Source organism: Plasmodium coatneyi, chromosome 11, assembly GCF_001680005.1.
Source record: "Plasmodium coatneyi strain Hackeri chromosome 11, complete sequence".
In the NCBI taxonomy this organism is placed as follows: Eukaryota; Apicomplexa; class Aconoidasida; order Haemosporida; family Plasmodiidae; genus Plasmodium; species Plasmodium coatneyi.
Genome location: NC_033566.1, coordinates 481,580 through 506,898, shown reverse-complemented (window position 1 = coordinate 506,898; position 25,319 = coordinate 481,580). Strand labels below are relative to the sequence as shown.

General features: G+C 39.1%; 4 protein-coding genes across 4 annotated transcripts; 2 read left to right on the top strand and 2 right to left on the bottom strand.

The window, feature by feature from the left end:
• Window positions 1–1,686: 1,686 nt before the first annotated feature.
• On the bottom strand, window positions 1,687–3,988 carry PCOAH_00032850 (Polyadenylate binding protein; the record flags this gene model as incomplete). The annotated part of the gene is made up of 8 exons (XM_020060080.1): window positions 1,687–1,953; window positions 2,112–2,157; window positions 2,325–2,509; window positions 2,768–2,878; window positions 3,014–3,175; window positions 3,320–3,397; window positions 3,537–3,758; window positions 3,896–3,988. Coding segments are annotated over 8 exons (1,164 nt in total), but the record flags the coding sequence as incomplete, so codon positions are not given.
• Window positions 3,989–6,252: 2,264 nt separating this feature from the next.
• Window positions 6,253–8,271, bottom strand: PCOAH_00032840 (Protein arginine N-methyltransferase; the record flags this gene model as incomplete). The annotated part of the gene is made up of 1 exon (XM_020060079.1): window positions 6,253–8,271. One exon carries the CDS (start codon window positions 8,269–8,271, stop codon window positions 6,253–6,255), a length of 2,019 nt encoding a protein of 672 aa, XP_019915899.1.
• A 3,131-nt stretch (window positions 8,272–11,402) lies between these two features.
• PCOAH_00032830 (Vesicle transport protein) lies at window positions 11,403–14,945 on the top strand (the record flags this gene model as incomplete). The annotated part of the gene is made up of 5 exons (XM_020060078.1): window positions 11,403–13,867; window positions 14,018–14,103; window positions 14,206–14,326; window positions 14,480–14,553; window positions 14,881–14,945. The coding sequence occupies 5 exons, from the start codon at window positions 11,403–11,405 to the stop codon at window positions 14,943–14,945; spliced, it is 2,811 nt and encodes a 936-aa protein (XP_019916045.1).
• A 3,900-nt stretch (window positions 14,946–18,845) lies between these two features.
• Window positions 18,846–21,349, top strand: PCOAH_00032820 (KIR protein; the record flags this gene model as incomplete). Its single annotated transcript, XM_020060077.1, has 4 exons — window positions 18,846–18,860; window positions 19,045–19,785; window positions 20,115–20,882; window positions 21,077–21,349. 4 exons carry the CDS (start codon window positions 18,846–18,848, stop codon window positions 21,347–21,349), a joined length of 1,797 nt encoding a protein of 598 aa, XP_019915662.1.
• Window positions 21,350–25,319: the final 3,970 nt, after the last annotated feature.

The window sequence follows — 25,319 nt, the reverse complement described above, 5'->3', positions numbered from 1 at the left end:
GACAGTAAAAGGGAACCATTCGAAAAGTCATATTCTTAGGGGGTCTCCAATTTGGCGTTCCCCAAACTCCATCCCACGCCATTTCGAAGTAGATGTGTGTGACGGGGTTTTAAAACGAATTATTCTTTTGGGGAAGTATAACCGTTCGTTTTTGTTACAGTGTTCTGTCAGGGATGCGTGTATTCCTTCTACAAATTCGCCACGTGTTCACAACCCCACTTTGAGTATGTTTAAATTTCAGTGGAATGCACGCACGGATTAGGTTCTTTCATAAGAAACGTCAGAGAGGGAATAACATGGCGAGGCGCCCCTGCTTTATGAACCCCCCCCTCTGTTCCAGTGTTGCTGGAGCGTTACCCCAATTGTAGGTGCTATACAAACCCTACGCAGCACAGCACACTTGTGCATATTACGGAACATGCCCATTTCAGCAGCCTCGTGCACGAGAAAAAGTGCCCGTACAACTGCTTGAAAGAACATCCTAATAAATGTCAATTCGCATGGGCTCTGTGTGGGGAGAAAAAAAATGGGAAAAAGTATCACATTCAGAGACTTAACACGTCAACAAAGGAAAGCTTCTTTTCTGAAGTTTTCATTTTAAAAGAAAAGAACTTCTTGTGGGGTGCAGCACATTGCATACAAAACGTACAACACATAGACAGTTTCTGCGCAAAAATTGGAGTCCAATCAATCATTGCGGGTACACATCGTTTGGGTGAAAGTAAACTACCAGCTCTATTACTGTTGTTGGAGTTTTAAAAAGGGTGCCATTCCCCTCCCCCAGAATTATATCACAGAATAATGCGCAAAATGCATGCATTTTGAAAAAAATAAGGCCGGGATGGGGGATCGTGCTCCTACAAATTAAAAGCCTTTCCGATTGACGTAAGGGAAACTTTTCTTTGGCATGGTTTGCAAAGAATTTCCAACGGGTTTAGCTTACGGTGGGAATGTAAACAGTTACACGGCAGATTTTTGTGTGGGAAATTTTACGGAAGTTAAATAAAAGAAGAAATGTTGGCAGGCACATAAATAGCTTCCCAAATAACGTCTCAGTAACGTCGCACAAACGTCGCTACAACGGCGTATAAAACTTCACGAAATTTTTTTTTGAGAAATACTTATATAAATTGTCAAGTTTAAAAGTCATCATAAAAAAAAAAAAGTCTGCAAAAATGCAGTAGGGGGGTACAACAAAACACACATAGTTCCTTTGATAAGGAACGTTTGCTTTAATTATATGGTGAGGGTGTGTACATCATAGGGAATATGTGTAACCCTCGCTGCGTGTGCACATATAAAGGTGTGTGTTTGTGTGTGTATGCGTGCAGAAAATGCATACCTACTGTGTAGGTGAAGGTGAATGTTTCCCTGTGCTAAACGGACGCATGCTGGATACTCGCATGGCGTAGCACTGGTTGGCATTAATTCGCACGACTGTGGAGTGATTATTTTTAATGCAATGGCATTCTACGTATGAGTGCGTATACGTGGATACACAAATACATACCATGAATGCAGGGGCGCGTGCATGCGTAAAATCGGTTCGTTGAAACGAACACGCAAAAAATTTTACGTCTTTAAAATATACGCCCACAAATGTGTGCCCAGTAAAGGCGGACCAAACAAACGCATAAATACAAATCAGCTCCACAACCCCTCCTCTCTTAAGGAGACTTAAAAAGATTAAGTCTTTCCCATGTTGTTGTAATTTTTGTTATACGACCTCTGCATGTATGGCGCCTGCTCATTATTCTTGAAAAAGTTGTAGGGGAAGTGACCATACTGCGAGTTTAAAAAGGATGGGTGCATTTCATTGGCTGGAACTCGGGTGTTGAATCTACTGTTCGGGATTGTGCCCTGGATGGGATACATATCTCCGTTTCCGAAGTTGGGTGAGTCATTTCCATGGCACCCCATGGGTGGGGGAGGTGGAGGTGGTGACCCGTAGGACTGCAAGGGGGGTAAACATTTATTACGTGTATAGAAGTATGTACGTATTTGTAAAGCACACGAGTGGGTCATATAAATGTAAACATCCCGCACGCCGAAAAGAATGAAAAAAAAAGAAAGAAGACACGCCTCTCTTTGCGTATGCATTTTTAAATTACATTGTTTCCCATTCGATCGATATTTAGGTACTGTGGGGCCAAATACCTGCAATGTTTGGGGAAAAAGTAAAATATAATATATATGTGTTGCAAAATGGGGATTGAACTAAGGAGCCTACAATGTTTATGTATGTTCGCCCGGTAGCGATTCCATTTTTTTTTTTTTTTTTTTGCCGAAATGGTAACCCCATTTTGTGGCAACGAAATACTTACTGTTCCTCCCCTTTTTTTATGGAGACTTTCAAATATTTGTTTCCCGCGTTGAACCCATTCATACCGGCCACGGCATTGATGGCACTCTGCTGATTCTCGAAATTTATGAAGCCGTACCCTCTGCTCTTTCCATTCGTTTCTCTTTTTATGGTTGCACCGATGATATTTCCGTAGTGCGAAAAGTGCTGCAAAGGGGGTGGGGTGATAAACACAACAGTGATGTGGCAAGCAGTAAAAAGGAACGAACATTAAAGGGGTGCACATTGCGTAGGAGAAGCTACACATGAGCATTATTTTAGAGACACATCGGCTGACGCATGAATAATTTGTCATGTCGCGCAAGAAGTATATTCACTTTTCTAATACGTTTTCTCCTTTTTTTTTTTTTTTTTTTTTTTCGTTTTTTTGTTAATTCTCTATTTAGCCATTCGCGCAAGTCTTACCCTTTTCAATTCCTTATCACTCCAGTCATTTGGTAAATAAAAAACGAAAATGGTGCAGCCCGGTTTTATCTTCTTCTTGTTGTTTTCGTTGGAGCTGGACTTTAACAGGACCTAAAGGAGGGGGGGTCAAGGAAGATGAGAAGTTTATTTCGTCCTTTTTCTGCGTTGCTGCGTTACTGCTTGGCTGCTTTGCCGCCTCTTCCCTTTTACAGGGTGTGCTCTCCCCGAGTTGGGAAAATTCCTCACCTTGAGTCGTTTCCCTGTGTAGACTTCAACCTTGTTCATATTTGATATGGCCATCGTGGCGCTGTGGGGGTCCGTGTAAACAACAAAGCCGTATCCTTTACTCGTTTTGTCATTCTTCTTGGCTACCGTGGCGCTTTCCAAATTTCCGAAAATTTTAAATTTCTTCAAAATGGGAAAAAAAATAAATAAATAAATAAATGAGTATTAACACAGTTATACGTGTGTACAATGCCACACAGCCATAAGCGCATGGACGTTTGTGCTGTTCAAGGGCCATTCTTTATGACAACAATTTCTCCCCCTTACATCAAATAAATCTTCATCAGTCCAATGGGGAGGCAGGTAAAAAACGAAGAGTGTCGTTTTTTTATTTTCACTACTTGGCTGAAAAGGAGCAAAAAAAAAAAAAAAAACACACAATTTAAATGACTGTTCTTTTGGAGGAATTTATTTGCACGCTTTTTAGGGGGGATGTTCTCCTGTCCATGCGTACATATGTATGTCCATTTTTTTTTTCCCTTACTTGAGTTTTCTGTGGGGTTTCAACGTTCGTAGAATTCATGTCCATGCACTCTTCCACCACTTTTCTGTTAGTGACTTTCAGAACCTTTCCGCTTACTTCCTTCCCATTCATGACTTCTATAGCCTTTTGACACGCCTCTTCGTCGTGAAATTGGATGTAGGCGTACATGTTTATGTCCTTGTCTATTATGACATTGTTTATAGTTCCGAAAATCATAAAGTTCTAAGGGGAAGGTTTGGGGAAAACGCACATGTACTAATAATCCTGCGCGTACGGTGACACATATAACAGTGTACCTAATGAGTCCACAACTTATGAGCGCGGCAGCCCACTTGGTTTATTCCATTTCTGCCTCTTACGTTTTGTATGTCATTTTCGGTCCATTCATTCGGAAAATTATAGACAAATATGCTGTTAGATGGAAAGTTGTTATTCCAGTTCATTTGGTTTTCCTGCAGGAGGTGAAGGTAAAGGGGAAAAAGGCAATACAAATGTGAGCAGCTATAAGGGTCTAACGATTTTGTGTGGACATCTCCTCGGTTGGGTAGACCGTCTATGCACATATTTAGCTATGCAACATGTGCTGCATTTTTTTCGTTTGATTTATGCCACAATTGGATAGGACGCAGCACGAAGTGCGCGCTCCGCCGTTGCAGCCGTCGCTATGATTGTCGTTCCTACCATTGTCGTGGTTCTCTCTCAGCTCTTAACAAATCTAACATGTAATATACTATAATTTATTTTTAAAAGTACAAAAAATTGAAGAATAAGAAGGTACCACCAAAAAAAAAAAAAAACTTTCGAAGCTTTAAATTATCAGTAAATATATATTGGGGGACACCCTTGAAGGAGAGATTATTTACGGGCAGGCAACATACATAACGGTTAATGTTTTTTTTTTTAACTAAACTCGTTTTGCGCTACTACACTTTTTTTCTGTGTACTTCAAGGCTATGTAAATTAATACATACATATATGTAGATGCATACTATGCGCGGTCAATGTTCGGCGAACAAACATTATTGTGTTGGTAATACGTGTATAACATACGCACATACATACATATGTATAGGTTAATATAAACCTTCCTTTTTCTTCTTTGGTAATGCGTTCATTAGCGCTAATCACGTTGCCATTTATTGTGGGGCTTTTTTTTTTTTGAAGCTACACTGGAATTCCTTTTGCAGTTCCTTTGCAACTCTTTTGTTTCCTTTTCTTTTAATTATGCGGTACGCAGCTTTGTAAACACAGCTTGACTTAAACGGAGGCAGGAGAAAACGTTCCCGCGGCGGCTACAGCATGGAAGATCGGTAAATCGGAGAACAAGCAAATTTAAAAAAACGACAAATGGGAAAAGTGACAAATAGGGAGGAATGAATTATTTATCTATTAAAAATATGTTATTAGTTGTACATCATTAATTCGTGCGTCATCAGTTCGTATGTCACATAAATCGTATTCAACAAATGTTGTATTCCATAAAGTTGTACGTGGTAAAATCATATATTCGAAATACGGGGCAAGCATTAATCAGTAGATTAAAAAAAAAAAAAAAAAAAAAAAATTGAGCAAAATGTATGTTAACGATACAAGTGCTGGAGTGCACAAATGGGAAGGTCGTATCATATGTGTTGTTATAACAGGATAAAGTTGAGTGCATCCATTAAATTTTTTTTCTTCTTTGAATTTGCACATATTTTTGCAACAATCTTATAAAACCTACTGCACCGTTTTTTTACCCCGGGTGCAACAAACTGTTTATCCGTTCTATATTTTTATGACGCTATTATTTCTCCTATATGTGGCAAGTTTGTTCTTCGGAAAAGGGGAAATAATACTTATTCATTATTTTGCGATTTCACAATTTCTATCTTTTAAACGGTAGGTCGTATTATTTATGCATGTGCACCAAAGTGCCAGCATGAACCCCTCCCACGTTGGAAAAATGCAAAAGGGAAGGGCGAACACACTCCGAACGGAAGTGATAATGTGCTAAGCACGAAGAAATATATAGGGGGAACATAAGGATTTCCTGTCGTTACGTGTTCATTGTTAGGGTTAACGCAAGGGTGTTAGCTTCCACGCGATAGGTGGGAATAGATATTCACAAATGTACCACTGCGTGTTGGTACACGTACGTGGTTAGTTTCAGCAGTATGGCGTATGCGCGATGACAAACACTTGAAAAGGTGGAAGGAAAAAATAAAAAAGAACATCACATCAAACAAGGAGAAATTGGGGGAGGGGGCACCGCAAAGCGAACACTTCGGATGTGGTGTTCTATGGACTATATATGTGTGCACCTTTTGGCGTGTACATATGCAAACCCCATGGCATGGGTAAATTCATAACATGTGAAGGAAGCATTGTGCACATGCTGCTGCAAAGGGGCTGTATAAAAATGCTTCTTGGGAACCTCTTGCACGTGCTTAGGTCATCCCCCACAAAGTAACAAAAAAAAAAAAAAAAAATTCACCTCAATGTGATCAGAGTGACAGATTAATTAGTAAGGGATATACATCTGTTGATGTGCCCCAATTTGAGGTACTCCATTAGGGATAGGCAAACTGGTTAAGCTTGTTCCAGGTGCCAACACACTGGGAGAGGAAAGCAAATTTAAGTCCAGGAAAATACTGTAAAAAGGTGAAGCTTACGAGGTTTTTCCCCGTGGAAGCTGTCGCCACAGAATGGTGCCAAAAGGTTATCACTGCTGCTCTCATCGACCAATAGAAAAGTGCTTCGCATTGTAGTTGTGAATGCAGGTTGACTGCGGTCCGTTAACACACCATTCGTACCAAATTTTGTGGCTATCCGTCAAGCGCCAGATACTTACAGACAACGTCTGGCCTTGTTCTAAAAATAAAATTTTATTTATGGGGATATATAAAGGGTACCAGCTGTGTAAATTCTTCGTATGTGTATTAGGTTCGATGGACAAGTAGACATCCTCATAAAGCTGGCTTTTAAAATAGCATAAAAATCCATGCAAGTAAGAGTTCATATTAATGGTAAAGTTTAAACGTTTGTAACGATTATTGTGTGAGTTATCCTTTTGGATTTTTTCGTTGGGGACTTGGAAAGTGAAACATTCAGCCGGTTCACCATCCGAAATTTTGCAGTAGGAGTACATATTTACAATGTAGAATATTTCATTATATCCTGTGAAATTATTTTGTCCTATTTTGTGGTAAATTTGTGCGCAAGAAATGGGCTCCATGTAGGATACACAATTTTGCGGAATGCTCACCCCATCGTCTTGGAGATACTTTTGTATTCCATCTAAGCATTCTGGAAATAATTCGTTATCTCCAAAGGAGCCTAACAATTCACTTACAATTAAATCTGCCTTTTTCTCTATTTGGAGGTACCTCATGTCGCTATGTATTACGTTAACTTGTTTCCACTTCGGGTTGGTAGTTGCCCTATTTTGCAACACCAAAATGGCACTATCATTTTTTTCTATTGCGTAAATTTGATACATGCTGATTTTATTCTTTTCTAAGGCTTGCAGGGTACAGTCCACTAGTGGTCCTCTTCCTGCGCCCACCACAAAGATGATGATATCTCTGTCTCTTCCCTTCACATTGTTATTTCCCCCTTTTTGTAATTCCACGGACAGGTACTTGCTAATGGCTAGTTCATACTGCTCATACTTGGTTCTGTCCTTTTCGAAAATTTCATACGTTTGGGAGGGTAAATTATCCTTCAATGGTTGCAAAGGTATCTGCAAATAGTCCCAGTAAGCACTATCAAACAGCGTTTCGTTATCGAAATTTTCGATGGACATGAAAAGCCTTTTTAAGTAATAAATGCAGCACTTGAGGAAGTGCACATCGGATTGGAGGGTACCACTACTGTGCACTTCCTCCTTCTTCACACCATTCAGCAAGGGGTACTCATTTTTGCCTCTTCCTGTTAATACTATTTCGATATTTTTTCTAAAAAAGTACACTAACAGGTCTTTTAACTTTTTGGGTAGATAAGGATAACCTGTCTTCGAATCAATGGCAAATACATTCAGCGGTATGAGGATTAATTTCACTGGTTCCGATTTCCACACATCTAAATTCATACCTTTAATGTCGACATTTTGAGGGTTTACTAATTCTATACCTACGCTCAAATTGGAAAAATTGTCGTTGCAGTAGGGGGTAAAATTTGCCCACAAATTCCAGCCATTCAAGGTTTGGTAGGAGGATGCCCCCCCACCACCACGGGGGCTATCCTCAAGTGCCTCCCTTTCCACCCTTATTGCTAGCGGCACTTTGACAATGATAGACACCCCATTGTAGTTGTGAATATTGGCATTGATGCATCTAGCGTAATTATCGCACTTCCTGTAAGACGGAGGGTTCACAATTAGGTGGGATATGGATATGTAACTGGCCCACTGCATTTCTTTGTTCAGCGCGTCGAGAGAGTATGCACTTAGATGCTCGCTCTCATTATCTGGGTCGATCCATTCAGAAGTGACCCCGTAGATGTTTTGCTTCCAAATGTCGTTATCCTCAAATTTGTGACCAAAAAGGGGGTCTACCTTATATGTGTTCAGGCTTCCGCATGGTGAAGCAGCGTAGTTAGAATGGCTAAGCAATTTTCCATGTGCCTGGTTTCCTCTGAACAGTTTTGTTACGAGGAAATCTGGACTCAACTCGTCTATCTCGTGGCAGTCCCCACCGCTGTAGTCGTACTCTATCCCAATTTTTAAAACCCCGTACTTGTTCTTCAGCGGCATTTTGTTCACCCGGCCACTCCGTAAAGTCCTTAAGTAAATTCCGTCCCCTTCAGCAGCGGTTGGGTCATACACGCGGTAGATTTATTGTTCGAACTTCTCTACGTGTATCATACTACTGTTTGGGGAAAAGGAAAACGCTCGCATGCGGTCCCTTTCCACATGTACATTTTATCGAAAAACAACTACAACCTAATTCATTTATTTTTAACTGCATAGATATGTGCCCTCGTGGAAATTTATTCTTTCGCAAATTGGGAATATGATAACCGCGTTGAGAAAGGGGTGGTTATGTCAACACGATATGTGAAGTGGGGTCCGCCTTGAATGCCCCATTCCGGATCCGATTAGCATTAAACGGACATTTAAAGCAACAATGGGGGGAACAAAAAGTCGCGCAATTGCTCTGAAAAAGGACACAAAACATATATAGATATGGATATTTTTTTTTTTTTTTTTTTTTTTACTTAACCCTCCGAATGCCTTGACGACGCATGATTGGAGTGCCCACAATTTGGGGGTCAATCGGACGTTGTTATGTTCTGACCCAGTTGCAGGTGAGTATAAGTATCTACTTAAATTGGCCACGTAGTAAATATGTTAAACCTACTTTCAGGGGGCATACTTGGTGTTCTTTAGGCATCCTTACCCGGGTTCCCAATAAAGTAATCCCGCACCACCAAATAGCCTCCACAAAGAGGTAAGAAGTGTTTATGGAAATTTAGGGCCTCCCCCCTGAGTAGTCACAAATGTTGGTCCACCTCATTTGTCATACTTCGAATTAATACCAGATGTAATGGAATTTTTTTTTCTTCTTTTAAGAAAATGACAAATTGTATGGGTAGCATTACATTGTATGTAAGACTACCAAATGTAAATTGGGGAGAATAATCCTTTTTCTGTGGGCACACATGATGGATTGAGTTCAGTTGACAGAAAACCGAAGGGTTAGAAATGTGAAGTCCAAATTTGGACTCCTACAAAAAGCACACAATAGGGGGTCACGTGAGATTATTATGTATCGCCTCTAACGCGATAGCTTTTTTTTTTTTTTTTTTTTCCTGTTTGTGGGTTCGCGGTGTGGCATAAATTTTAGAATGGCTCTGTCACCTTGTTGTGCGTCATTTGGCGAGATTATGACGTAAAATGTTGCGTTCCTTAGTTTAACTGCCGTGGTGTTTGCCCTGGGAATATTCGCGCTTTTCCAGGGACACCTCGAGATGGACACCTTGCAACCCCTCCCTCCGCTGCACATACGTCAGCAAATTCAGAAGGCCCATTTTACTTGTGTCTCTTTACCTATTTTTCCCCTCCTCGCTACTGAACATCATTTCCAAATATAGGAAAGAACTGTTTTTTACTTTCTGGGAAAATTGGCACCTTTGTTTAATTCGTGAAGGGGGTGATTTTTTCATGGAGTACGTTGTCTACGCTCATTAAGCGTGCGAGCTGTGTTTAAGATGCATTAAGAGCGCCCCCTGGAGTGGTTCGACTGGTACGAAACAGCGTGACACATACGCATATAAAAGTGAGAAATCTACTTTGACTTTTCGTAGGAACTACATACGCACCAATGATAAACGCGATTGTACTTTCCCTTCATGAGGGCACAATGTACCCACTTAACGTACTGGCGACACATTCCGCGGTTAATCTGTTGCACAGCCGTTTTAATTTTAATTTTAATTTTTTTTCCTTCCCCCCCTGGCGAGTGTGAATGAACCGTTTGGTTCACCACGCATAGCCCCACAGTGTAAGAGTAATTTTCGGACAACGCAAAAGGGGAAGTGGTTAAAGGCGGACGAAAAAAAAACGCAGAAAAAAGGAAAATGAAGGCAAAAAAAAAAAATGCAAAAAAAAGGAAAATAAAAGGAAAAATAAAGTCTAAGTATGTCAAAAATGTCAAAACAATTTACGTAAACAAATGGAACGAATAAAACTGTGACAATTAAAGCAATGTCACACGTGCAGCATAAAAATGCGGCCAACAGACTGCTGCGGAAAAACCGAATGCATTTTTGCGCTCCGCATGTGAACGTACAATATACAGTAAATAATATGTTACATAATATGTAGTATAAAATATGTAGTATATAATATGTAACATGTAAAATGTGATGTATATTATTTGTAAATGTCGAGGGAATTATGCGGTCCATGGTCAATCCTTGCGCGTTCAGGTGACCTTCAAATGGATACTGCGCTAGTTGCCTATACTTGTATTTATCCACTTTGCGGTAGTGCAGTTTCCTGGCCTGCCGCCTCCGCCAACCTAGTTGAGCGAGATTTGTGTTACTTGTTAGCATGTACAATGATGTTACAAAAGTGAGTGGTGGCGCTACGTCTGGAAAGCGCGCACATACTTATGCGCATAAATATATTCCTCATATACAATGCATGTAATCGGCACGGGCGTATTGCAATTGGCAATGGTGCGAATGACGCAGTGCTGATATTATATTTTTTTTTTTTTTTTTGCATATTCGTAAAAATTAAATGCGCATACTAATATATGATACATTAAGGAGATCACGCGAAAACGCTTTAATGAGGGCGAGAAAGGAATTGCCATAGGGGAAGAGAAAAAAAAAAAGAAAAAAAAGGAAAAGCAGCATATACATAAAACACTACAGTACAATAACTATCGTACCAGATAGGGAAAAGAATAATTACCTAATTAAGAAGAAATGACAGCACGCAGGTATGCACTTGCGAAAGTATAACGTCCTCAGAAAAGAGAGAGAAAAAAAAAACATATATTTGCAAAGTGTACTACTGCGTGCATGTTTATGCATACAGGAAGATCGCTCGAGGCGTACAACTGGGGAGAATGCACTCCGTTTGTGCTGATTAATGCAACTACGTAGCGAACCAAGTGCACATGCCATTCTGACTCTTGCGCTGGTTAGAAGCATACACGTGCATGTGGCAACCCTTGTGGGCTCTTTCCGTTTGTAAATATCCCCATTTTGCGCATGAAGACCCGCACTGCTTTTGTCTTTCCCCCCTTTTACTGATGCTCTGTCCGCGCGAAACTTGAAAGAGCGCATTTGTTTGTAAAGCAAACGGAATTGTAAAGGACGATAATTACTTGACTTTTTTCCCCCCCATTTACACCACCCTTTGAAGACAAAATGCAGCCGTATGATTATAGCAGAGGGGGAAACAACTACAACAGCAACAATAACAACAACAACAGCGGTGGTGGCAATGCAGGGAATTATAGTAACAACCCGGGCAACGTAAACAAGCCCATGAATAGCCCCTTCTTTTACAATAATACAAGCGGTAGTAACCCAGACATGGTAAACAGGGGTAGTGGAAATATGAAGGGAAATGAAGGGGCCTACCCCCCAAATTACTACCACCCACAGCAAGCAATGCAACCGGGAATGTACGGAATGAATAAGGGCAATGTGGGTGGCCCTCCTTTAAGTAATAATATATACGGAGATGGAAGCAACCCCAATTCGTATTTAACAAATCAAGGTCAGTACAGAGGGGTAGCAAGTCAATTCGTCCCAGTAATGAATAATAACAACGCATTAAAACCAGGAGGAAATGTCCTAGGGTATGACAACACAGGAGGTGGACATGTAAATAGTGTGCAACCCACAATGAACGATTCATATCAGGAATTTTTACAATTTAATGCCTTTTCCCATTTTGTTAAAAGTTCGGTAAGTTACATGCCAGCTAATACGACCTTAAAACAGAAGGCGTATGTACCGCTAGGGTTTGTAATACAGCCTTTAGCACCCATTCCGGAGGGGTACCCAGAGTTAGCGTCCGTCAATTTTGGGAACTCAACAATTGTAAGATGTAAAAAATGTAGGACGTATATTAACCCCTTTGTGAGATTCGAAGGAGGAGGGAAGAAATGGAACTGCAACATGTGTTACCATGTGAATGATACTCCTCAGTTTTATTTCACTCCTTTGGATGAGAAAGGAAAAAGGAAGGACCTTTTCCAGAGGCCAGAGTTATGCACCGGCAGTGTGGAATTCATCGCGCCAAGTGATTACATGATAAGACCTCCACAGCCGCCCGTTTATTTGTTCCTCATCGATGTGACAGTAACGTCCGTCAATTCGGGTCTGCTCGATGTGGTATGCAGCACAATTAAGAAGTTGCTACCGAAAAACAACACCTCAGGTGGTAATGATAATAGTGGGGGCGATATGAATGGCAAGAAACCTTTCGACACGAGAACACTAATAGGAATTATGACGTTCGATTCGACGGTCCATTTTTACAACCTGAACTCGAATTTGAAGCAAACGCAAATGATGGTGGTGCCAGATATACAGGACATCTTCATCCCCTTACCGGAAGATATTTTGGTAAATGTGCATGAGTGTCAAAATGTGATAGATACCTTGTTAGACAATTTACCAACTATGTGGAGGAATAACAAAATGACCGACTGTTGTGCAGGCAATGCGTTAAAAGCAGCAATTATGGTGTTAAAAAAGGTCGGGGGAAAACTTGTATTTGTGCTATCCTCTGCACCAAATATTGGGGACTTAACAGTTAGTGTTAGCAGGGAGACGAAGGAAAAGAGCAGTAGTTACAAAAACCTTTACGGATCGGGTAGTTCTAGCAATAACGCGGTGGATGCAAAAGTGAAGGAAATAGAAATGTTAACTCCTTTTAATAATTTGTATACAGAGTTAGCACAGAGCATTACTCAATACCAGATAGCCGTTGATTTGTTTGCCTGTCCTTTGTACAGCCTGGACTTAGCAACCATCTACCCGTTAGTGAAGAATTCTGGAGGGTCGTTTTATTACTACCCCCAGTTTAACGTGCATCAGTATAGCGACAAACTGAGGGAGGAACTGTTATTCGCGTTGACCACGGAAACTGCATGGGAATCGGTAATGCGAATAAGGATAAGTAGAGGATGGAAAATTACCAACTGGTATGGAAACTTCCAGTTTAGGGGGGTGGACTTATTAGCTCTACCCAATTGTCACTCCAGTCAGAATTTCAGTATCATAGTCGATTTGGAAGAAAACGTAGTACAAGATTCTGTCGTGTATGTGCAATCTGCCTTGTTATACACAAATTCGAACGGCGAAAGGAGAATAAGGTTACATACCTATGCCCTGCCGGTCACGCAAAATATTAAGACGATTACGGATTCTATTAACCCCCAAGTTGTTGTGTCTTTACTCGCTCATCAAGCTATTGACATTTGTAAAAAAGGAAAAATTGCAGATGGAAGGAACTTAATACAGACTCTTTGTTCACAAGTTTTATCTTCCCAATTGCTCCTTTCCGAAACGGCTAGGTTGTTATCCATTTACGTTTTAGGCATGCTGAAGTCCGTTGCGTTTAGGGACAGTGGGGATGTGCCACCCGATCTGAGAATCTATCACTGGTCTAGGGTGCAAAATATCCCCGTCGATTGTGTGGAGGCCTATTTTTACCCCAGAATGTTCGCTTTGCACAATTTGGAAAAGCACCACGGGAATTATGATGACAATAATGCCATGATGTTTCCCGACACCATGAGTTTGACTTGCGAGAATATGACTCAGGACGGTTGCTACATTGTTGAGGATGGGGAGAATATCATTATGTGGATTGGCCGGTAAGTTAGGTGTTTGTGCGGACCATTACATGTGGCTCTGTCTGCGTATTTTTACCCACACCATCATACCACCATCACCACGTTTATGGTGCTTTGCTGTGTGTACTCTCTAACATCTCATTTTGCTCCCGCTCTTCCCCCCCCTCGCAGAAGCATTAACCCGCAGTGGGTCTACGAAGTCTTCGGAGTCCAGTCACTGGAGCAGTTAAATTCGGAATACGCAGAAAATCATTTAGGTAATTGGGGAGGTCACACTTTTGATGCGCCTGCACAATTTGTTGATGTCATTTATTTAATTCGCTCAATTTTTTCCATTTTTTCCATTTTACTCCCTATAGGAACCAGCGGAAGCCCCAGTGGTGTACAAATCCTGAACATAATTAACGCCTTGAGGAAGATAAGAACTCCTTCCTACATGAGGCTGTTAGTTGTAAAGCAAGGAGACCCCCTGGAATATAAGTAAGCATCATGAGGGAGGACAGCGCCTGCACGTAGATTGTATCCACATATAGATGACGTAACTGTCCATTTGGCATTTCTCTGTTAACTCTTGAAGATGCCTGCTCATAACATTTTTGTTGTATGTTTTGTTTTCACCCCCCCCTTGCGCAGATTTTTCGCGTGTCTAATTGAGGACAGATCCCAACACATGATGATGTCTTTAAAGGAATTCTTAGCAAAAATTTGTAAGTAGCCTAAAGAAGTGGCAATTCTTTCGAATAAAAAATTATGAGCACATGCATGTAGGAAGTGCATGTGGGTTCGTTTTCCGCAAGCCACGCTAGTTATATCCCCCGTGTGCGAAAGTGGCTTCATCGTTTGTTGTGCGTTTGTATGGGCGTGCCCAATTGGTGGAGTGCTATGTAGTTTATTATTTTTTTTTTCCTCATACATATCGTTTTCCACCTCCATCCGTGTGTGTTCCTTCCTTGTGACCCCATCCCATATCATTATGTACACACCCCGTATAGCACATTCATTTTATTCTTTTTCTTTTTTTCTTCCTTTTGCAGGCCCGAAATACCCGCAGTTTGTTCCTTCTTTGAATAATCCCCACGCAGCAACCCTGGGTCGTTAATTTTTTTTTTTTTTGCCCCATTTCTTCCCTTTTCACATGTGTTTCCTTTTTTTTTTTTTTTTTTTTTTTACATTTTTGGGGAATTTATTTTAAATATGATTGTGGAGGTTGTGTGATATATATGTATTTTTAGCGTTTAATACAACCCCTGGCCTCCCCATTGCACACGCATTAAGCGTGGTTCTGCTGGTGGTTACATCACCCCGCCCCTTAAGTGGAAGATGAGTAAATGGGAATTACGTGCACACTGTATACATGTATCTATGTGTATAGGCACCGTTACGCGCGTGCAGAAGAACGCGCAAGTCTGTATGTGTATAGAACGAGTTGAACGGAATTGCATATGCCAGTTGTTTATTTCCATTGAGCATATATATGGGATTTCTTTTCTCATTTTAATTCGTCCTATTAATACAGACATATTAGTTCTATGTTGCTCATTTCAAGGAGTTTTTTTTTATATGCACACTTTTACGCGTTTTTTGCATCCGCTTTTGTACGATATAATTTATGCTTCATTAATTTTACGTCATTTTGCGTTTTTTTTACTTTCTCCTTTTTTTAACTTTGGAACGATGTAATTTAAGGAAATATAGTTGAAAATTGCACCAACGCGTTTGCTTTTAAGATTTTGCAAAGGAGCAAGTGGGAGGTGCTCAGTTCGATGTGAGCGACTGCGCGGTTTGAAATTTTTCCTACTGTGCAACGCTGAAACCGCATTGGGGAAACTTTTAGGACAGAAAAAAAAGGGGGACATGCAGGAAGCTCCCTTCCTACATTGCGTGAATGCGACTTCTCCCTTTCTGTTGTTCGTCTCAGTCCGTTTTTTTTTTTTTTTTCGAGGGGGAAAAGAGCATGACAGCATACGTCGATCACGTAACTGTGACGTAACTGCCATTTGGCTGTCACTTTTTCGCAGTCGCATTGTCAGCCATGCTCCTGAATAACTTCACAACGGAGAAAGCATTCATGGGGAGATATGTGCGTGCTATTTGCGAACACCTGGCATAATCAACCTTATACGCATTTGGAATACCATTCGGTGAAACAGGCGTACCATTTTTCACTTTCAGCAGGGAAAGGAAAAAAAAGAAAGAAGGAATAAAAGAAAAAAAAAAAAAAAAAAAAAATTAATATTAGAAGAAAAGAAGAAAAAAGAAAAAAAAGGGTTTAGGATTCTGGGGTTATGGTTCCGGGTTTCGGGGTATACGAACAACAATGTGGCCTGGTGCTTAGTTATTCAGGGGGGATGATGTGCAGCCGAAGGCTGCACCTAAGGCAAGAAAAGGAAAAAAGGAAAAAAAAAGAAGGTTAAAAAAGAAAAGAGAAAATTTAAAATAAAGGGAAGATTAAAAGAGAAAAAAAAAGGAGTTTTAAAAAAAATAAAATAAAATAGAGGTCAATGAATCAGTGAGGGTGACTGTAGGATTTCGCATTTTGGGTGTATGTAGAATTTCACGTTTAGGTTGTGTGTGTAGGATTTCGCAATTTAAGGTGTAGGATGTCGCAATTTACGGGTGTTTCTTTAGGATTTTGCACTTTAGTATGTTTGTGTGGGATTTCTCATTTTAGGGAGTGTGTGTAGGATTTCGCAATTTAAGGTGTAGGATGTCGCAATTTACGGGTGTTTCTTTAGGATTTTGCACTTTAGTATGTTTGTGTGGGATTTCTCATTTTAGGGAGTGTGTGTAGGATTTCGTATTTTAGGATATGTGTGTAGGATTTCGTATTTTAGGATATGTGTGTAGGATTTCGCATTTTAGGGTGTATGTAGGATTTCGCATTTTGGGTGTATGTAGAATTTCAGGTTTAGGTTGTGTGTGTAGGATTTCAGGGTTTAGGCTTTAGGGTTCAAGGTTTAGGGTTTAGGGTTCAAGGTTTAGGGTTTAGGGTTCAAGGTTTAGGGTTTAGGGTTCAGGATTTAGGGTTTAGGGTTCAGGATTTAGGGTTTAGGGTTCAGGATTTAGGGTTTAGGGTTCAGGATTTAGGGTTTAGGGTTTAGGTTTTAGGGTTTAGTGTTTAGTGTTCAGGGTTTAGGGTTCAGGGTTTAGGGTTTAGGATTCAGGGTTTAGGGTTTAGGATTCAGGGTTTAGGGTTTAGGATTCAGGGTTTAGGGTTTAGGATTCAGGGTTTAGGGTTTAGGGTTCAGGGTTCAGGGTTTAGGGTTTCAGGGGTATGTTTGTTTAGGATTTCGAACTTTAGGAGTGTGTGTAGCGTTTCGTATTTCAGGGGTCCATGTGTAGCATTTAGCATTTTAGGGGTGTGTGTGTAGGATTTCGCATTTTAGGGTGTGTGTATGTAGGTTTTCGCATTTTAGGGGTGTTTGTGTAGGATTTCCCATTTTAGGGGTGTGTTGGTTTAGAATTTCGCATTTTAGGGTGATATGTAGGATTTTGCATTTTAGGGTGTTTGTGTAGTATTTCGTATTTAGGTTGTGTATGTTTTCACCCTTAAAGTTAAGGTTTCAGGGTATAAGAACAACAATGTGGCCTGGTGTTTAGGGTTCGGGGTTTAGGCGTGTAAAGACAACAGTGTGGCCTGCTATTTAGCTGTTTCAGGGTGTACGAACAACACTATGGCCTGGAATTTAGCTGTTCTAGTGTGTAGGGTGAATAGTGTAGTCTGGTGTTTAGATTTTTTTGGGTATATGAACAAAAATGTATCCTGGTATTTAGCTGTTTTAGGGTGTGGGAACTACAGTATGGCCTGGTATTTGTCTGTTTCAGGGCATAAGAACAAGAGTGTGGCATGGGTTTTAGCTGTTTTGGTGTGTAAGGCCAGCAATGTGGCCTCGTATTTAGCTGTTTTAGGTATAAGAAGAACTGCAGAGGTAAGGAAAAAGGGGACAGAAATCATGAAATATAGCTTATCATCGTATATGATGTATCGATGAATGAATACCCTTCCGCCTACGGAAGGAACAATAAATAAATTACCACCGTGCACAGTTTATATATACTGTGTAAGGGAAAGAAGCGAAAATGACATTTTTCCTCTTAATTCTTTCACCTTTTTTTTTTCATTTCTCTCTTTCCCTTTTTTTTTTCACCCCCATCAACAACCCCCCTTTGAACAGTCCCCTCCCTCACCTCTAATATAAAAAAAAAAAGAAGAAGAGAAGTTTAGGAATTGAACACATGTGAGGTGTAAAGTGTAGTATGAAATGAAATTAGAGAGGGAGGGAGCTCACATAAAATAATATGCACATCTTCTACATGTGTATGACTCCCTTACAGTGTATTCCCATCGAATTTTAAAGGGAAGGAACAGAAAAAAGGGGGGAAGAGAATAAAATGGAATTGTTATTACTAAACAGTTTTGAATGAAAAGCGGAAAGATGTACCACCATAAGAATTACTATTATGAAGGTGCATCCATTTCTGTTCATATATATAATTTAGTACAGTTCCCTTGCATTCCCTTCCTTCTACGTGTGTCATATGTATAGTTAATTTTTATCCAATAAAATTGAACTATTCCAATAAGTATAAGTAAATATGTACACATTCCTGAAGGGAGAAGGGTACACCGGGGAAGAGGAACACAAGGATTCTGGAAGGAACTTGATTATTCTGCTTCTTCCTCAATTTTTTCTTCTTCCTCCTTTCTTTTTTTAATAGAATGTATTTGTTTTTACTTTTAGCCCTAATTATATATGTATGTGATAATTTAATATATGTGCATATAAGGTATTGTAACTCCTTAAGGGAAATGCAACAATGTACGTTAAAGACGTTAGAATTTAATATAAATAATCATTTAAAGGGGAAGAGTGAATAAATTCTTACACTTTAACCTTTAAATGAATATAATGAATAGTTTTTAACATAGATGTGTGCTATATATAGAGAACCTAATGTAGCATGATCCTACTTTGTGGAAGAATATACCATTAGGAAAATGTCAGGAGGAAAAGTAAGTGGAAGAAAACACACAAGAAAGGAATAGTATCCACTCTGCTTACAGTTAATAACAGACGCGCAATGTGTACATCAATTTTTAAGGTCGCCCCTCTAAGGAAAACAAATAGAGGGGGACTCACATGGGAACACATATATTTACATATTCCACTTCCCTCTGTTCCATTTTGTTCTTGTAGGATCCATGTTTAACACAATTGCCCTCACAGAAAATATACGATGAATTAGATAAGGGACAGACGTGCCCCACAGGAGCACAGGGGCAATGTTCCAATGAGCAAACCATAGAACAGGTGAAGGGACCATTAGAAGTGTACACAAGTGCTGAAAGTTATGCCGAAGACATTGCAAACGCCTGGTATTACGCGTGTAAGAAGGAGGGGGGCAAACCACCGGACGATAAACCCTGTTATTTTTTTTACTATTGGCTAGGCAGTAAAATAACAGGAATATTAAATAGCGAATACAACTTTGGGAGAACCATGGCTGCAATTTACAAGAAATTGGGGCAAGAAGGAGGCCAATGTAATAATATCTGTAAGGACTTATACGATGATATTAGCCAAAGTGTTTTCATTCTGAGGAAGGAAATATTCGACTATTATTATAATTATAATGTTCTACAGGGGAAAAAAGAAAGTAATGAATTTTTATGCAGTAATGAATGTGCGACGTATTTAGAGGGAGTTAACAAAGCATATTCAAATATAAGCAGCAGTTGTGGGGGAGATGGTAAGAGTGATCCATATTGTAACGAATTTACGCAGGGATATAAGAACTATTTTAAAGACAGGGAACTAATATTACCATGTAACAGAACGACTGGAGCAGAACCTGCAGTAGAATCAGAGGACGAAGGTACCATTTCAGGAGACGAGGAAGAAGAGGACCTCCCAGAGGACTTCCTAGAGGACAACGAGGTAAGAGCAGAAAAGAGGAGGTACTTTCCTCTGAAGAAGGAAAGGAAGGGGTCTAAGGAAGGAAAGGAAGGAGGTTTCCTTCCTTCCCTTTCTTCCTACCAACCTTTCTTTCATCCTTAGACCCCTTCCTTTCCCTTCTCCTCCTTAGACCCTTTCCTTCCATCGCTAACAATCATCCTGTGTTCAAAATAGAATAATTTAATACACAAATATATGTGTAAATATCATATTTTTATCCATCACGTAATGAAGTATTGTGTAAGTGCATGTAAATACATGGGAAAATACATGAAAAATACATATATATACTCCGCTAATTTCATTTTTAGGAGGAAGGTTTGAAGGATTTACCTTCAAGGAAAAAGTATAAAGAATTGGATAAGAAGGCCAACAGCGATAATAATGGGAATTGCAGTAGTAAGGTGAAGGAAGAATTAGGAAAGAATAATATTAATGGCAATGTTAAAAATAGAATTATGGGGGCATTTTGCCATATATATACAATGGAAAGCGGTAGACGTAAAAGAGAAGGGTGGTGGGATTATTTTTATTACTGGGTGGGTAGAATGTTATCCAAAAATAGGGATGACACATATTTCCAGGCAGCTATGAAAGGATGTAAAGGCGGAATGGACGATAGTCAGAGTAAACATGACTGTGACTTCCTTCGCGCTCCAGAGGAAAGAAAAGTCTTTGAAGCCTCAAAAATTACGTTCGATTATTATAAGGACAAGGATACCATAATGGACGAGGTGAGGCCTCAGGGGGGACAGTGCCCCAAAGAGTATAACACATATTTGGAGAAAGTGCAGCTTGCTTATAAAATTATGCGTGCTAAATGTAGAGGGGGGAATAGTTATGAATGGTGTAAACATTTTAAGGATCAGTATCCGGAATATACAAAGAAGAAAACTTTGAAGTTAAAGTGTAAACTGGAACCTAGGGTTAAGCATAAACGCAGGGAGGAGCCTTCATCTCTAGCAAAACAACCTTCTTTAATTAGTTCAGATCCTCCGGGAAGTAGCACCATCCCTGCCATATCTGGTACATTGGGCACCACAATAGGAGCTGCATTGGTCTCCTTCTTTTTATATAAGGTACAACTATAATTACCATTACAGTTATAATTACCATTACAATTGTCACAATTATAATTAAAAGTAGTATATATATATATTATATTATCGATGAATATTATTTTACATACATGGTAGAGTTAAAATATAGGGTGTAGCATGCGTATATGCCATACGCACTCCACCATTTCCTTTTTCTTCCTTTCCATATGCAGTATACCTCCCTATTCCGCGGAATAGGTAACACTTCCAGTAGAAGCAACAGAAAGAAGAGATCCACCACACATAACTCCGATGTCTTCACAGAAGACGATTCTTCTACAGAATTTTCATCAGAATTAAATTCCACACTTGCTTCCACATACGAATCAACAGAATATTCCACAGAATATGACAACACACAATCTACCAGAACAGGACGGGCAGCAAATAATAATAATAGAAAAAACGGGCAACATAGGAATAATATAAGGTATCAACGTATGTAGTGACACATAGAACAAATATTCCCCCCTCCCCCCCTTCGGAAGGAAGTGAAGGAACAATAACTATAAATGATCACCGCACACACAGTTCACACACAGAATTCATAGAGTGTGTACAGGAATGGAAGGATATATATTTTTCCTTTTCTATTTTGCCCTATTTTGCTTTATTTTTTTTGTTGTTTTTCTTCCTTCCTTCTCATTCTTCTCTTTTCTTTTCTTCCTCCGTTTTTCTCCCTTTCTTCCTTAGACCTTCCTTCGTTTCCTCCATAGACCCTTCTTTCCTTATTCCTTCTTTCCTTCTTTTCCTTCTTTTGTTTTTTCTTTCTTTTCTTCCTTCCTTTCTTCTTTCCTCTTATTTTTTTCTTTTTTTTTTTTTTTTTCGTTTTGTGTGTTAAGTTGTTTACATGTTCATTGTGTAATTAATATAAGTGGAAGGGAAAAATTTTTTTTTCACTTTATTTTGATTTGATTGGAATAAATTTTTTTTATTGAAGAATTAAAAAAAATGCTTATTCTTTTTGTTACGAAAATTTTTTGACTTCATAAATTTTTTTTTTTTGTTTTTTTAAAATACATGAATATTTTTTTAAAAAAGGTCAGCACCTTTTTCCGCATCCGCGCCCCTTTTTGGGAGCATTGCTTTCCTTATGTGCTTATTCAAACATACAAATGGAAGGAAGAAAAAAAAAGAAATATCAAGAAAAGAAGGAAGGAAAAAAAGGAACGAAGGACTGTCTAAGGAATGGAAGGAAGAACATTTCTCTTCTATCCCCTTCCTTTTTCCCATCCAGATGTCACACAACGACCGTGTTACATGTTTTGATAACCTACATTTGGACGACCCGGCGGCGTCCTAATTGTTCCTGCTCCTGTTCTTCCTCTTCCTCTGTTAGACGGTCTTGTGTTGTATGGAGCAGTAGAGGGTATTGTGCTGGAATCAAGTATGGAACTCGTGTCCGAACTTCCTGTGAAGTCCACTGTGGAAGAATCTTCAATTAATATGCCGTCTGTTAATGTATCAATGTCACGCCCGACAGATCTTCTTCCTCTGTTACTTCTGTTGCTCCTTCCTACTCCATTTACAGAAAAATGGTTACCAAACCAAGAAGACCATGGTTTATACTAAAGGGAAGGAAGGTTGTTAGGAGTGGTAGGTGGGTTGTTAGGTGGTTGGTGGTAGGTTGTTAGATGGTTGGTGGTAGGTTGTTATGGGTGGTATAAGGAAGGTTGTTACGGTGGTAGGTGGGTTGTTGGATGGTAAGTGTGTTCTTAGGTGGAAGGAAGGTTGTTAGGGGTGGTTGGTGGAAGGAAGGGGATCCAAGGAGGATGAACGAAGGAGGTGGTCTAAGGAGGAGGAAGAAAGGATGTGTCTAAGGAGGAGGAGGAAGGGAAGGTTGTCTAAGGAGCAGGAAGAAAAGGGGTTTATGAAACGGGGGACGAGGAGGAAGAAAGGGTCTAAGAAAAAAATGAATAAGGAAAGAAGGAATAAGAAGGAAAGAAGGAATAAGAAGGAAAGAAGGAATAAGAAGGAAAGAAGGAATAAGAAGGAAAGAAGGAATAAGAAGGAAAGAAGGAATGAAAGGAAAGACAAGCAAAGAAGGAAAGAACGAAAGGGTCTACGGAGAAGGAGGTATAAGGAGGAAAGTAAAGGAAGGTGGTCTAAGGAAGGCAAGGAAGGAAGGGTCTAAGGAGGGAGGGTCTAAGGGAGGAGAGCGAATGGTCTAAGGAGTGTATATTTGTTATAGTGTTAATAATTTAGTTCATTTATTTTATTGCTACCTTTACTTACTTTGTATAATAGGAAAGGGGTACCTATGGTTGCTAAGGTGCCAAGGATAGAAGAAAGGGCCGTTGTTGTGGTGGCCTTGGGGAGGTAGTCCTTTAATTCGTCTTTCGCAACGGAACATTCCATATTTTCGCCTTTTGAATCTTGCAGTTGGGAGTCTGTTTTACAGTACAATTCTAACAATTCCATCATACTACAATATGCCCCGTATTTTGCTTTGAATTGTTTACAATATTCATCATCCGGATCCCTGTGGCTATCTGTTCTTGCGCAATCTTCTTTTACAGTCTTACATGCTGCAGTAATTCCCTTTTGATAATCTGACCACTGGTCTTTACAGTCGATCTTATCTTTCATTAAATACTGTTCTACAGTATCATAATTATGATAATGGTCGAATATTAATTTTCTATTATTGAAAGTTTCTTCGTTGGGATTGTCACATGGAAATTTACACCCTTGTCCTAACTTACTGTTTTCACGTATTTGACGACAAATAACACTTATGGCAGCTGGGAAATTATCAATTCCCCATGTACTACTAGATATTTTATCTCCTAACCAGTAGTATAGAAAATGGCGTGCTGTACATTCGAGTGATTTTTTCTCTCCATTTTTTCTGTATTCTCTGTATATATAGCCTAAAGCTTTTCTACTATCAGCCAGATGCCTTCTAAGATTCCCATTGCCCAATCCATACTTTTTTATTTCATTGTCGCAACCATTTGTATCTGAACAGTCTAATTCGTTGCTCCCTCCCCCGTTTTTGAATTTACCATAGTACTCGGTCCATGAAGGGAATGTCTCCTTATTTGACGGCTGCAAATATATAGATGTCAAAAGGAAGGGAGAGGAAGGGAGAGGAAGGGAGAGTGTGGGATATATGTCTGTAAGTGTATGTATGTGTAAGTGTGTACATTTTTGTATATATGTATTTTCCTCCTTTTTTGGGGATTTTTTCTATTTTATTATATTATATATACAGGGGAATATATATATATGCTTTCCCCTTTTATGTGCTCTTTTGTAGTGTAAAAAAAAAGAGGAAAGGAAGTTAGGGAAGGAAAAGGAGGAAGAAAGGAGAAAGAAGCTCCTCCTACCTTCCTTACATTTACTGCTGCCATGGTTCATATGTATGTGCTTCTATATGTGTATATAATAATTCTATATTGAACGTTGCTATATATAATCGGAAAAGAGATGGGAAGTATAAAGATTGTGCCTGTTCGATAGGGATTATGATTATGAATTTGAAATATGAATATGCTTATGAATATGATTATGCTTATGAATATGATTATGCTTATGAATATGATTATGAATGTGAATATGGATGAATATAATACGAATGTGAATATGGATGAGTAGATGTGAATGTTGATTAATACGATATTTTTGCAATTTTTGCACTTTTTATTCTGTGTGTGCAAAACCATACTATACACATATTACACTTCTAATTTTTTCGAATAATAATAATAGTAGTAGTGCTAGTAGTGATAGCACATTACATACATTCACATGTGTACGTATATGTATCAGAATCATTAAATATATATATATATATATATACGTATATATATGACATATGTATATGTATGTATGTATATATATATATATATATGTAAAATGCACATACACATATAAGCAACTATATATGTTGGAATAACAAAATAAGGGCAAAGAAAAGAAGAAAAAAAGAAAAAAGAAGAATATCGTAAATTTACTATGTAGAAGTATAACATGCATTAAAATGTAAGGGAACGAGGAGTGAAGGTTAGTTCAAAGAGTGCATAATGTGCATATATTCATTCATACAAATGAGTTGTTTATGGTGTATTTGTCAAAAGAGAGAGAGGGAAAAAAGTTCAAAGAAATTATTATTACTGATTGTTCTTAAAAAAAAAAAAAGAAGTCCATCGTACACGTTGGAACACATTAACATGTGCAAAAAATATATAATGTGCACCCCAAAAAAGGGGGTAGCTCAAACAAATAGTATATAGTATAGTACACATTCCCCATATGAATGAGTTATTTTTATCATACTTATAGGAAAAAGGAAAAGAGAAGAAGAAAATTACTAATACTAAACACTTGTAAAGGAGAAAGGAGAGTATATTAAGGAATATGCTGCTACAAGAGGAATGTGTGCGTACACACCAACAGAAACCGAATTTTCAC